The following is a 13766-nucleotide window of genomic DNA, read 5'->3' as shown; positions in this document are numbered from 1 at the left end:
TTGCTAAATCTAATGATCTAAGTCCTCATTCTTTTTTTTTTTTTTAATTGGTTTTCAATATTCTCAGCAGTTTTTTTTTTTTTTTAATAACTTTTTATTGACAGAACCCATGCCAGGGTAATTTTTTACAGCATTATCACTTGCACTCACTTCTGTTTCGATTTTTCCCCTCCCTCCCTCCACCCCCTCCCCCAGATGGTCAGTTCTCATTCTTGGCCTCTTTGTACTAGTGGACTTTATAGGTTGTCTTCTGTATGATCTTATCTTCTTGGTTTTGCTGACTGCTGTCTCCTGGTTCCTCATATAAGTCTTACACTTCTCATTTTCTTTAGCTGCATCTCCACTGACTGTTTATGTCCTCTAATGCACTGTCTTGGGCCTACTTAGTGTTTCTGTCTATCCTCTCTCACTTGGAGATCTCATTGACTTTATTGTTTCAGTTAGATCTCTAATGTCTCAAATCTGGCCTTAGTCTCTCTCTGAGTTCTGGTCTTGCATAACCTATTGGAATTTCAAACTACTTATACTAGAGGCATCTTAAGCCCAAAATGTGAAAACTTAAGATTTTATCCTCAAACTATACCTTCTTCAAGTTTCTCTATTATTATTATTAAGCTCACTATCATCCTTCTAGTCACCCAGGTTTACAAGCTTGGTCATATTCTCAATTCTTTTGTTCAGAACACATAGACAAACAATTAACAGATCTTGTAATTATTTTCTTTATAAAATCTCTTGTATACACAGGCATTACCTTAGTTCAGACCCTCATCTGGACTAATTGATCTCCTTGGCTTAAATTTTTCCTCACTCCAGGTCATCCTCAAGACAGCTGCCAAAGGATTTTTCTAAAGCATGGGTCTGATCATGTCACCTCTAATGTTTTTGTTTTTGTTTTTTTTTACTTGTAGGGTCAGATACTTTATCTGATGGATTTCTAAAATCCCAGTAAACAGATTGTGGTATATGAATGTTATTGAATACTACTGTGCAATAAGAAATGATAAACATGCTGATTTCAGAAAAGCTTGGAAAGATCTACATGAACTGATGCTGAGTGAAGTGAGCAGAACTAGGAGAACATTGTACATAGTTTTTTTTTTTTCCTTCCTAGCAAATTTATTTATTTTTTATACACATTGTTTTATGAATCATCTTAGGAGAGAAAAATCAGAGCAGAAGGGAAAAACCATGGAGAGATAAAAAACAGAAAAAAGTAGTAAATGTAGCATGTGTTGATTTACGTTCAGTCTCCTTAGTTCTTTTTCAGGATGCAGATGGCATTTTCTGTCCAAAGTCTATTGGAATTGGTTTGGATCACTGAACTTCTCAGAAGAACTAAGTCTTTCATAGTTGATCTTAGTATATTCTTGCTGTTATTGTGTATAGTGAATTCCTAGTTCTGCTTGTTTTCCTTAGCATCAAAAACATTGTACATAGTAACAACAAAATTGTGTGAGGATTAACTTTGATAGACTTTTCTCTTCTCAGCAATCCAATAATATCAATGAGAGCAATGCAAAAAGTCACGAAAAGAAAATTAAAGAGTTTAAGTTAAAGAAGCTCAAAAATTGGAGAACTGGCCAAATGATAAAAGATGTACAAAACCTCATTGAAGCAAAGAGCTCCTTAAAAAGCAAAATTGGCTGAATAGAAAAATCTCACTGAAATGAAAAATTTCTTAAAAATTAGAATTGATCAAATGAATCTATGAATTCACAAGACATCAAAAAACAATAAAATAAAACAAAGTTAAAAGAATGAAAAAATAGGGAAAAAATCATTTCCTGAAAGAGACCCCAAAATGAAAACTTCCAGAATATTATAGCCAAATTTCAGAGCTCCAAAGTCAAAAGAAAAAATACTGCCCCCCCACAAAAGCCAAATCAAATACCACAATCATGTTCACAAAAACTTATCAGCTATCATAATAAAAGAGCAGAGGATATTTCAGAAAGCAAAGAACCTAGGATTATAGCCAGAATAATCTCATAGCAGAAAAAAAAGTGGATATGTAATGAAAAAGTATTTCTAGATGACATTTCTAATAAAAAGATCAGAACTGAAGAGAAAATTTGATTTAAATACAAGACTTGAGAGATATATAAAGGTAAACAAGATGAAAAATCATGAAGAATTTAATAAATTTAATGTGTTTATATTCCCAAATGGGAAGATGAATCATGTAACAGTCCAAAACTTTATAATCATTATGGCAGTTAGGAGATGACTTAGAGGGCATGGGTATTAATCTATTATATTAGGATGATCTCAGAAGAAAAAGGAAGGTTGAGAAAGGAAGATGTACTGGGGAAAGGGGGAAAAGAGGAAGAATATGGAGAATTATCTCATATAAAAGAGGTCACACAGAAGAGTTTTTTACAATGGAAGGGAAAACAAGGAAAATTAGGTATAGGAATTTCTCTTATCTTACATAGAAGTAAGAAGGGAAGGAGCTGCAAGAAAGGGCATGGAATATGTGATAAAAGGAAGAGCAGATTAAGGAAGGCAATAAACAAAAGCAAAAGCAAAACAGCCTTTTGAAGAGGAATAGAGTAAAATAAGGGGAGAGGGAGTAGGAAGGATAACTTGAACAAAGTAGGATGGAGGAAATAGTTAGCAGTCATAATTGTGAATATAAATTGAATGAACTCATCTCAAAAAGGGAAGAAAAAGGATTTCTAGATTTCATCCAACAGAATGGATTTAGAAACCCGAATCCAAAAATATGTCATTTACAAGAAACATATTGAAACAGAAAGATACACTGCTCCAGAAGATTCTGGAGCAGAATCTATTACAATTCAGCTGAAGCAAAAAAAGCAGGAAAAGACATCTTCTGGGGTACTACATTTTGCTAAAAGATACCAACTAATGGGCATCCATTCCATTTCCAGTTCCTTGCCATGACAAAAAGAGCTGCTACAAACATATGAGTCCTTTCCCCTCTTTTATGATCTCTTTGGGATACAGATCCAGGAGTGGCATGGCTGGATCAAAGGGTATGCAGTTTGATAGTCCTTTGGATATAGATCCAAATTGCTCTCTTGAATGGCTGGATCATTTCACAACTCCACCAACAATGTATCAGTGTTCCAATTTTTCCTCATCCCTTCCAATATTAATCATCATCTTAGCCAATCTTATAGGTATGAAGTAGTACTTCAGAGTGATTTTAATTTGCATTTCTCACCAGCCTATTTCTTGATTCTACACTCACCTGGGTGGATGGGGACATTTTCTCACTCTGTTGTTTTCACATCTAGGTCTGAGAGTCTTTAATTTTTCAGTGCCAGTGCCACCTCCACTTCCTCCAAAGCCCATAGGTGGTGTCACAGGTGTGCTATGCTCTTGGACAACTCCAGTGCCACTGATCTCTTCTTCTGACTTCCTAAGTTTTTTTTTTGAGCTGGGAAAAAAATTCTTACCCTGATTTTTTTATGGGTTATATGCTCTATTATTCTGTTTGACACATTTTTAAAGAGTTCTTTAAATGAGATTGTTGGGAGGACTTAGCTGGAATGCTTCTTTTACTTCTCCACCTTGGTTCCTTCTCTCTCTTAACATGCTTAAAGGATCAGGCTACATTCTTGTATTACTCCATCCTTTCATGAGCCCATTTTCTTTACTTTTGAAATATATGTAAGACTTTGAGAATCCTTTGCATCTATATTTTTATATCTTTAGATAATTTCTCCTTTTCTTCTTTATTAAAATTTTTCCTCATGTTTTCAGAAATTCCTTTGTGAGAGCTTCCCATCCTTTTTCTATAGCATTTTAGACCATAGTAAACTATATATTCTTTCTTTCCTATTTATTCCATGGAATCTTAACTTCTTTAAAAATCTGTTCCTTTCCTTTCCCTTCTAGTTTCTTTTCTCTCTTTTCCCTTCTATCTCTTCCTTATCACAAATTTTAAGTTAGTGTGCTCCCTTTTCCTCAAGATTCCTCTCATTTCTACCATAGTAACTTTTTGCTTGGTGGTGAGAACTAAGTTTAAAATATACATTTCTATCATTGTTTTGTTTGTACCTCTTTTTTAAAATACAAAATCATGAAGACAAGTCAAGAACTTATTAGCTATTTTGCTTTTTAGCTAAGAGAATTCTAATAGATGTATATTGATAATAAAAGTTTTTCCTTACTACCATATCATCCTTCTATGATGGACTTGTGAATTCTTTTCTCAAAATTCTTATGGTGATTAGCATTAGTTTTCTATCTGCCTTTGTTATTTTTCACTTGATTATTCTCATATTTTTTGATTTTCTCATACAAATATATTTTCTTAAAAATACTCCTACCATTCTTCCTCTCTTCCATTAGTCTTTCTTTTGAGGTGCTGCCCTCGATTCTCTTGACCTTTTCTCCACTATGATTCATCATCTTCTCTCCCTAAAATATCACTTTTCCCCAGTAATCTTAAAAAAGGTTAAAAACCTGAAAAATCTGCCCTTTCTGATGATCATTTATCCTCGAATCTCTATCTTAAGGAAAAGTACCTGGGATAGCTATGTTTATGCTTTCATTCCTTTCCATATAATGCTTGTGACTCTCCAGAGTTCTTTCTCCCTCTAGCAACCAGTACTTTATCCTGTTTTCTCACTTTAAGCTTTTTTTTTATGTCCCTCCCCCCCTTTTAAACTATAAAATCCTTGCAGGCATAGACTATATTTTTTCTTCTTGTATTTATTTTCCCAACACTTACTTGGGAGAGGACCCTCTTTCTTTTTTCCATATTTAGATATTCTTAGCATTTGCTATGTGCTTGGCAACAAGCTTTCTTTAAAGAGGTTTCTAGAAGAGCTGAAATTACTGTGCTGTGCCCCTCCAGGCACCCTCATTCCACTTTTCTATCAACCCACCATGTTCAGCTCTAGTAGCACCACAGTTACCTGCCTTACTTGAGTTCTTGAAACTCAGCTGCCAGTCTCTTTCAGGATGGCTGGAATGGTTTTAGTCATGAGATTTTTAGACTATTTCAAGATAAGACTATGCATCAGAGGCAATGAAAAGGGCCATTACTGGTATTGTCTTGGATCCATCTAACTCCTTTGTGGCAGTAATGAAAGGGAAAAACAAGCAAAGGTGCTGGAGAATGTGGAATCATTCCTCAGTTACAGCCTTTATAGCCAACAGTAATTGACTTTTTGGCATGCCAGCCAAATGGCAAGCGGTCATCAACCCAAACATTTTATCTCACCAAGTACCTTGTTGAAGATGTTGAAATACAGAAAGACAGGTGCTTTCTACAGTCGCTACTTATCAGACACTAGTGGAAATTAAAGTGTGTGTAAGAAAGAGACAAAGAGAGACAGACATCAAAGACAACAAGCTTCATGAACACTTTACTAGCTAGTATTTTCTGCAAATCCCTAAACAATTTTTCCTCCCTCCCTTCTATCCATGCTTGTTAGAAGAAAGATCCTTAGTCCTTTGTTGGTAGCCTTTGTACTTAAACTACTATTAATTATACTGGTAGTCTTTAAGCAAGTTTCACTTTCATATTGTTGCCCCCTTTTTTCTTTGACATATGAAGCTGATATGCCTTGATAGCTGATTAACATTTATTACCAAACCCTAATGGTAACAGAAATTTGGCCTGGAATCCTCAAAGAAATTAAATCACAAGAAAGGCTATGTTTAATTGTCTTATATATACCTCCTTTCCACTTTTAATGATAAAGGACAACTTCTTTGTCTATCTCAGGACATTTCAGTTAACGTGATATGTTATATATAATATAGAAGCAAATAACACTGATGGCATGGTGGATAGAGTATTAGGCTTGGAATTAGGAAGACCTCAGATTTAGCTAATTTTTGTCATCATAGGTATATCATTTAGCCTGTATGCCATTCTCCCCCCCCAAATTTTTTTTTTTCTATAGGAGCTTACGGAAACATTTCCGTGCAGTCAGCATTTTGTTTTCCTTCTCAGGTTTTTTTTTCTTTCTAGATCCAATTTTTCTTGTGCAGCAAAATAACTGTATAAATATGTATACATATATTAGATTTAACATATATTTTAATATATTTAACATGTATTGGACTACTTGCCATCTAGGGAATGGGGTAGGGGAAAGGAAGGAACAGAAAGTTTTGCAAGGGTCAATGTTGAAAAATTACCCATGCATATGTTTTAGAAATAAAAAGCTTTTTTAAAAAAAAGATTAGTTAGTTGGAGAAGGTTACATTAAAAAAAGAGAATTCAGTGATCTCTCAGGTCCCTTCTAACTTGAATTTGTGATTGTATGATTCTCTGAAACAAAAGTATAATGTATATTGTAGTTAGAGAGATAAGACATAATAAGTAATTATAGCACAATGCATATAAAAGTGCCATGTGAATTAAACTTAGTACTCTAGGAGTTTAGAGCAGGGAGATTACTGTAAGTTTGATTTTTGAAGGATTTGGGACTTGATTGTATTTTAAAACATCTGAATGGGTAACAAAGCCATTTTAGGAAGGAGGAACATGCATATCACATTTGGAGAAATAAACCACACTGGCCAAAAGAGAGATTTAAATTTGAGGAGAACAGAAAATTAGGAGATGTGGCTTGAGTTCATGTGATAAATGTTAAAGATTTTGGAATTTGTCCTAAAGCCAAATGGAAATTTTGGAGGAGGTATGATAATGAAGAAAATTTTGTATTAAAATTATCTAGCAGCAGTGTGCTGGTTGGATTGAGGTGGAGGGGACATTATAAAAAAATAAAATTACCAATTAAAATAGCATTATAATCTAGATTTAAAGAGACAAAAGCCCATTCTTGTCCTGCTAGTTGAAAAAGGAATAAAACATAAGTAAAGATAGTATAAACAGAAAATGATGGGGAGGAGAGGAATAAAAAATAATTCTGAAATGCCAGCCATTGTATTGATAGAAACAGAGTCAGAACAGCAAATACTACACAAATGTTATATTACATTATAGTTACTATTGATAAATTGTGAAATACTAGATGACAGATGTCTTACATAAAAAATTTTTTTTTTTCTATAGGAGCTTATGGAAACACTTCCGTGCAGTCAGCCTTTGTTTATTTTTATTAGTGTTCCCTGCTTATATGGCTTACATGATATGCCAGTTTTTCCACATGGATTTCTGGCTTCTTATCATCATCTCCAGTAGCATCCTCACTTCCCTTCAGGTAAGCTCAAGAATAGATTTATATAATATTTCACTTGATTCCCCCCACTTCTTTTGGGATGAGGGAATAAATTTTCTTTAGTTTAATTATTGTAGATGGTACAGTAATCACATAAGTTACCATTCTTTGGCATTTTTGTCATTCGAGCATAATAATTGGAACATGTGATGTTAATACCAGCATTATCCATTGTATTTGGCCAAGATGTTATTTCTATTTAATATTGTCTTCATTTATGTGACCATGGTCATTGGGTTGTATTACTTTTGCTTTCAAAGCCACGTCACTATATTTTAACAGTCTTCCCTTATTTTTTCCCCTTATTTTTATTTTTAATAAATTTTTTTATTTAAATTTTTAAATTTTTGTTATTCTTTGTGGTACAACAATATTCTCAAATATTAAAATTCCATATTTTGTTTTGCCATTCTCCAATTATTAGACAAGCAGTCTTTATTTGCTTTGAATGGTTTTAAAAGACAGATCTTTACTTTTAAAAATTATCTTATGAATCAAAAAGTATGAATAACTTTGTAACTTTTCTTATATAATTTCAAGTTGCTTTCTAAAATGGTTAGATTGATTCATCATTCTAAAACAGTAAATTAACCTTAAAAAATGATAAATATATGCCTTGATTTTACATCCCTAATACTCCTCTGAAGCACTTATCTCAGAAGTACTACTGGGGACTATTTTCTTGCTGATTCAAATATTTTGTTTGATCTCATTTTCCTTTATCTTAGTGATATTTTAATTCTTTTGACTACTCTTTTCTCCTTTGACTTCATTTACCTGATTCTTCTTTCAACCCTGTGAACATTACTTCGTCTTCTTCACTGGATTCTTTCTCATTCCTTCCCTGTCCCTGTGTTTTTCCTGAGGTTCAGTCCTTGGTTGTAATCTCTCTCTATTTTTTTTTTTTTTGAGAGCTCATCCATACTTGTGGCTTTCACTATTACCACAAGCCATAGTTCAGCGTTCATTGATCTTCATCTCAGAAAGGTCTACTTGAAGTATTTTGGGCATAATGTGACACTTTAATCAATCATTATGTTGTCTGGTAGTTTTATTGTTTTTCTTGTCTTCCCAACTGTGGATTAATAAGTTTCTTTGGTAGCAGATCCTGAACACTTTTTTCTGTGTTCGTAATTATTATGTTAAACACACATAGATTAACTCACTAAGTACTAATTAGTTTATTAATTGTTACTACTTCTTTATCACTTAAACTAAAATTAGTTGAATTAAAATTAGAGAATTTGGAATTATTTTTCTTGTGTTGAAATTTAAACTTTGTGTTTTTGTCTGCCAGTTTATCTTGCTATTCTTAACTATACAAAGCTTTTGTGTTTAGCAAAAAACAAAATTTTGGAGAAATGATAATATACTCAAGTTTCAGGCATTAATAAACTATACTTTTTCCACATATAATTTAATATCCAGTCATCAAGAGAAACACTCATTTTAAGTAATTTCGCTTCTCCTGTTAAGGATGAAGAGATATGGCAATCTACAAAAACTAAAAAAGATTGTTGTTTCTTTTTTTTGAGTTCAGTGAGCAAAATTTTTCAGCATTTATACTTTGTGATTTTCAGGTTCTGGGTACACTCTTTATTTATGTCTTATTTATGGTTGAAGAATTCAGAAAAGAGCCAGTGGATAATATGGATGATGTCATCTACTATGTGAACGGCACTTATCGTCTGTTGGAATTTCTTGTGGCACTGTGTGTTGTAGCATATGGTGTTTCAGAAACCATTTTTGGAGAATGGACTGTGATGGGCTCCATGATTATCTTTATTCATTCCTACTACAATGTGTGGCTTCGGGCCCAACTGGGGTGGAAGAGCTTTCTTCTCCGCAGGGATGCTGTGAATAAAATAAAATCTCTCCCCATTGCTACAAAAGAACAGCTAGAGAAACACAATGACATTTGTGCCATCTGTTATCAGGTACCTAGCACAACATAAAAATCTAAGTGGTTGGGGAAAGTGGTATAATAATTCTTGGAGTTTTTATTAAATCCGTTTAATTTAAATTTCCAAGAAGAAATGAATATCTCCTAGGCAACTTAATGATTTTAAGCACTATTAAGAACTTTTAGGAAATACTTTGTTTTTTGAAAAATATTTAAAAGTTTAACATTTGGCCACTGTGATACTAATACATTGTTGTTATTGTTTTCAATACTTGATGCACCCACAAATGAAGGAAAAACAGGTCAGATGTATATTATATTCACTCATGAGTGCATATACTATAGATCAGGGATTGGGAACTTTGGAAAAATGATGTTTGCCAAGGTTCTGACCCCCCTTTCCTTCTGGTGTGCTGGGAGGGATGGGGTGGTGTAAAGATATATATTTTCACAAGAGGGAGGTTGGTGAGAACATGTTAACTTCTGATCCTCCTAGTGGATAGTTGGTGGCTCTCACAAGTTTTTTCCCTCCTAACTTTTCTCCCTTTAGGGAAGAGCATGATGCTAGTAGTCAACTTGCATGCCAGTGAAAATTGGCTTCACTGCCATCTTTGGCAAATGTGCTATAAGTTGCTGGCTTCTGCTATAGATGAATTAAAGTTAATTTTAAAATCAGCTTTGTAGTGGAAAATGGACTCACAAATTAGCCACTCATATAATAGAGTACCCTATACACACAGCACTGTACTAGAGACAATAGTTGAGAACAATTGAGAACATCTTATATTTCAATTATTTTGCTCTTTCTTAGCTGCTGGTAACATAAAGGAAAGGAGGGGGAAAGAGCATGTATGGCATATGCTTTTTCCCTCCAGTATTGCTTTTAAATATAATTAAGGTGTCTTGGTAATTCATTTTTTTCCCTAAAACAAATGGAAACAACTTTCTTCCTATAACTTCAACCTGCTTCTAAAATTGTATTTTTCAAAGTTTCTCCTGTGCTAGTAGTTATGGTTAGGGAGGAGTAGTTAGGGAATACACAAAAAGTTATATATCAGAGATTTTAATTTAAGTAATTAACTAACTGTTAAGCAGTTAGTTACTGAAAATAAGTCAATATTATGCAGCAACCATTGGTCCCTTCTGCACATATTTAGGAAAATGCATATTAAACGGAAGTGGCCCTTTGGCTTCAGAAGTTCTCCATAGATATACTTGACATTTCATTAGAATTGTTTAAGTTTTGTCTTTTCTTGCTTGTCATTTAATATTTCTTTAGTTAAGAAACTCAAATCAACTGCTGATAACACAAAAAGAGTATAAGCTACTGCTTAAGCTTTCTATTTGCTGCTTTTGTTGTATGATTTTCTGCTTGTAAGTAACTCCCAAGTGTTACCAGCTCTTGGTATAGAGGATTGTTTGAATTAGCTCTGCTACTTAAAAAAAATTATTGTATTTCTATTATATTTTTAAAAGGCAAATTAGCATCTATTTAACAACATAGATTGCAACAAGTTTTCATTTCATACCTTCAAAATTTTCTTCCAAAAGAATTAATAACCAGAATATATAGCTTTGTACATAGAGCTTTAAAAACTATTCCATGGCATGCTATGGTCCTCGTGAAATCCTACAAATATACCACTTTTCCTACCAGTATTCTATTGTTATCATTATGGTTATAAGCAAATTCCATGATCTTATTCCCATGGGAAAAAATCCATGATTGTATATCTGCTCTCTTTACTTTAATGGAAATATGGAGATACATATTTGTGACTTTTAAAAAATGTCATTGAAATGATACTGCCGAAATTATTTAGCCATTCGGTTGATATTAAGACAGAATTTATTTTAGAAAGCTTCTAGAAATGTTTTAGTAACATTCGTTTTTGTTTTCTGATTACATTTAAAATTGTTCTGTGCAACTCTTTTATTGGTGTGGGGGGTCCTCTAGTGGTGAAAAGATTGCTTACATAAGAAGTATTCTATTCTTTAGCCCGTATAGTCCAATTTTAAATTTGTTCTAATGATGTGGAAAGGGAACTACTGGCATCAAAGAAATGTTGAATTAGTACCAAATGTTTATAAACTATGGGTAATTATCTAACCTCTCCTTTCCTTCTCATTTAGGACATGAAATCTGCTGTGATAACACCATGCAGCCATTTCTTCCATGCAGGTTGCCTTAAGAAATGGCTGTATGTACAAGAGACTTGCCCTTTGTGCCACTGCCATCTTAAAAATTCCTCCCATCCTCCAGGATTAGGACAAGAACCAGCTCTACAGCCAAACCCTGGAACAGAGCAAAATATTGTGGTTCAAGAAGAAACTGACCCCTCAGTTCAAGAACATCCTGGAGGGGCTGGTTTGAAAGAAGATCCTAGAGACAGTAATGAACAAATGACTAGAGTGATAGCTCACCAGGAAGGGACTTTTGAAACCCAGACACATTTTCCAAGCCCCCATGTTGAGATGTGCTCTATTGTGGTCAGCCAAGAAGATATGAAGACGGAAGAACAACCTGGAGTTACAGAGGAAGATTTAATTCAAGACAGCAGTCATGTATAGATTTTAGGAACATGTAATTGTTATACAGCAACCAGAGACATTCCAGGGATCCAAGATAATCTTTTCTCAGTAGAGACTGCCTGCTTTACAAACCCAGGCATTGAGAGAGAATTTTGGCAATCTATAATATCAAAAAGTATCTATATGTCCCATGCTGATATTTGTAGAAGTTTGCCAAGGAAAATCAACCTCAACTACTTGAGAAACTGCCACTGAATTGAGGGAATAAATCAGATAGAGATTTGAATATTTTCTGAGGGCTGAGGAAAGGAATATAGAATCACAAAAGACAGTATGGGAAGAAGATAAATGGACATTTTAACTTTATGTGGGAAAGATTAGTCTTGTCCCAGAGTATCAGAGTTGGCCCTTTTTCCTGTCCCCTTTTTTCCCTCAGTTAAATGGAACTCAGTCAGGTGATTATTGAATTTTGTATAGCACTGAAGCAAAATCAAAGATGTAAAAAGCGTTGATTGTATTGAAAGATTGAAGCACGCTAATACATCATATGTGCTTTAGGCATTTGTGGGGGGCGGGATGGGCATGTGGGCATTGCAATTTGCATTCATGTAATCTGTGACTCTTGAACTTTATGATGGAGTCATTAATATTTTGATGTATATGAAACTTTTGTTAATATACTGTATACTGTGTTGCCTGTGTGAAGTAAACTAAAGCACTGATGAACACTTTGGAGTCCTCCATAGTTTAGGAGCTCAAAGTGGGATGAGCTTTAGGGAACAGATAAAGGCCCTAAGTATACTTTTCAATCCTGTGTAATGTTTAATTCTTGCAACTGAAATCAAAACAGTGTTAAATTCTGGCAATATTTGCACTTTGGGAATGAGTACATAATTAATTGTATGATCAAATGCCGCAAATGCCACTTTTAAAGCTGTTGATAGACTTTGCACCTTTTCTTTGACAAGGTTGTGTCATATTTAAATTTTTACATTCATCATGGCTTCTGGTAGAACTGGGGTGGGGGGGATTGGCAATTTTTTATGTGAATTTTGATATGAAAAAGAAACTAGTCATTTATTTATACAATAGGCTTGGCTCAAAAAAAGTGTTTTTCAGAGTTGGTATTCCTAATGTGAGATGTGATATTATTTTATTTTTAGTAGCAAATTTGGATGTAGACTGACAGACATAGCTGAATGTCTTAATAAATTTAAATTTGAAGATTTTATGTTTTTCCCATGTGATTATTGCTGCAAAGCATTTCATTTCATTAGATTTTTCAAAAATTCTGTGATTCTCAGAAATAAAATGATTACAGTTGATTTCTTTCACTTTAACTGATTATCTTCGAAATTCACACTCCCTTCCTATATTTCAGCCAGTGTTTTGGGTATAAGAAAGAAGCATTTTTAAGTGATGATTTGAGAATTTCAAATCTTAGTGCTATTTTGTAATATGTTAGAATAGAGGAATTGACTAATACAATCCTTTTAGACTTAGGAAATTAGGCACACTTAATGATTAATGGCTAATGATACATTAGCTAACAGATCATCTGCTTTTCTACATCTACACAGTACTCTTTTTTAGAGATTATTAATTTTATCCTATGTGAAATGAGAATAGCAAATCATTAGATGTCTTTTAAACCATGTTGCCTTCTTTATACCTTACAAATCACTTTTGGGAGAGGGGGTAATTAAAGCTTTTTGTTTATAAAACATTTGCCTGGTAATTTTTCAATACTGACCCTTGCAAAACTTTTCCAAATTTTTCCCTCCTTCCCCTCATTCCCTCCCCTAGATGGCATGTAGTCCAATGCATGTTAAACATGTTAAAATATATGTTAAATCCAGTAAATGTATACATATTTATACAGTTATCTTGCTGTGCAAGAAAAATCTGATCTAGAAAGAAAAAAAAACCTGAGAAGGAAAACAAAATGCAAGCAAACATCAACAGAAAGCATGAAAATGTCATGTTGTGAACCACACTCAGTTCCCAAAAGCCTCTCTCTGGGTATAGATGGCTCTCTTCATCACTGAACAATTCGAACTAGTTTTAACCATTTCATTGTTGAAGAAAGCCATGTCTATCACAGTTGATCATTGCATAGTCTTCTTGTTGCCATGTAGAATGATCTCCTGGTTCTG

General features: G+C 33.8%; 1 protein-coding gene across 2 annotated transcripts in view; it reads left to right on the top strand.

Annotated features, from left to right (window-relative positions):
• Positions 1–12839, top strand: part of RNF145 (ring finger protein 145) — a 95830-nt gene extending 82991 nt beyond the window's left edge. For both annotated transcript variants that reach the window (XM_051978811.1, XM_051978812.1), the window contains exons 9-11: positions 7010–7157; positions 8756–9112; positions 11212–12839. In XM_051978811.1, the coding sequence (XP_051834771.1) occupies positions 7010–7157; positions 8756–9112; positions 11212–11649 (943 nt within the window). In that variant the 3' untranslated portion in view covers positions 11650–12839. The remainder of the gene's footprint in view (positions 1–7009; positions 7158–8755; positions 9113–11211) is intronic.
• Positions 12840–13766: the final 927 nt, after the last annotated feature.

The sequence above is a fragment of the Antechinus flavipes genome, chromosome 2, assembly GCF_016432865.1.
Source record: "Antechinus flavipes isolate AdamAnt ecotype Samford, QLD, Australia chromosome 2, AdamAnt_v2, whole genome shotgun sequence".
Taxonomy (NCBI): Eukaryota; Metazoa; Chordata; class Mammalia; order Dasyuromorphia; family Dasyuridae; genus Antechinus; species Antechinus flavipes.
This window is presented reverse-complemented; position numbering and strand designations above follow the sequence as displayed.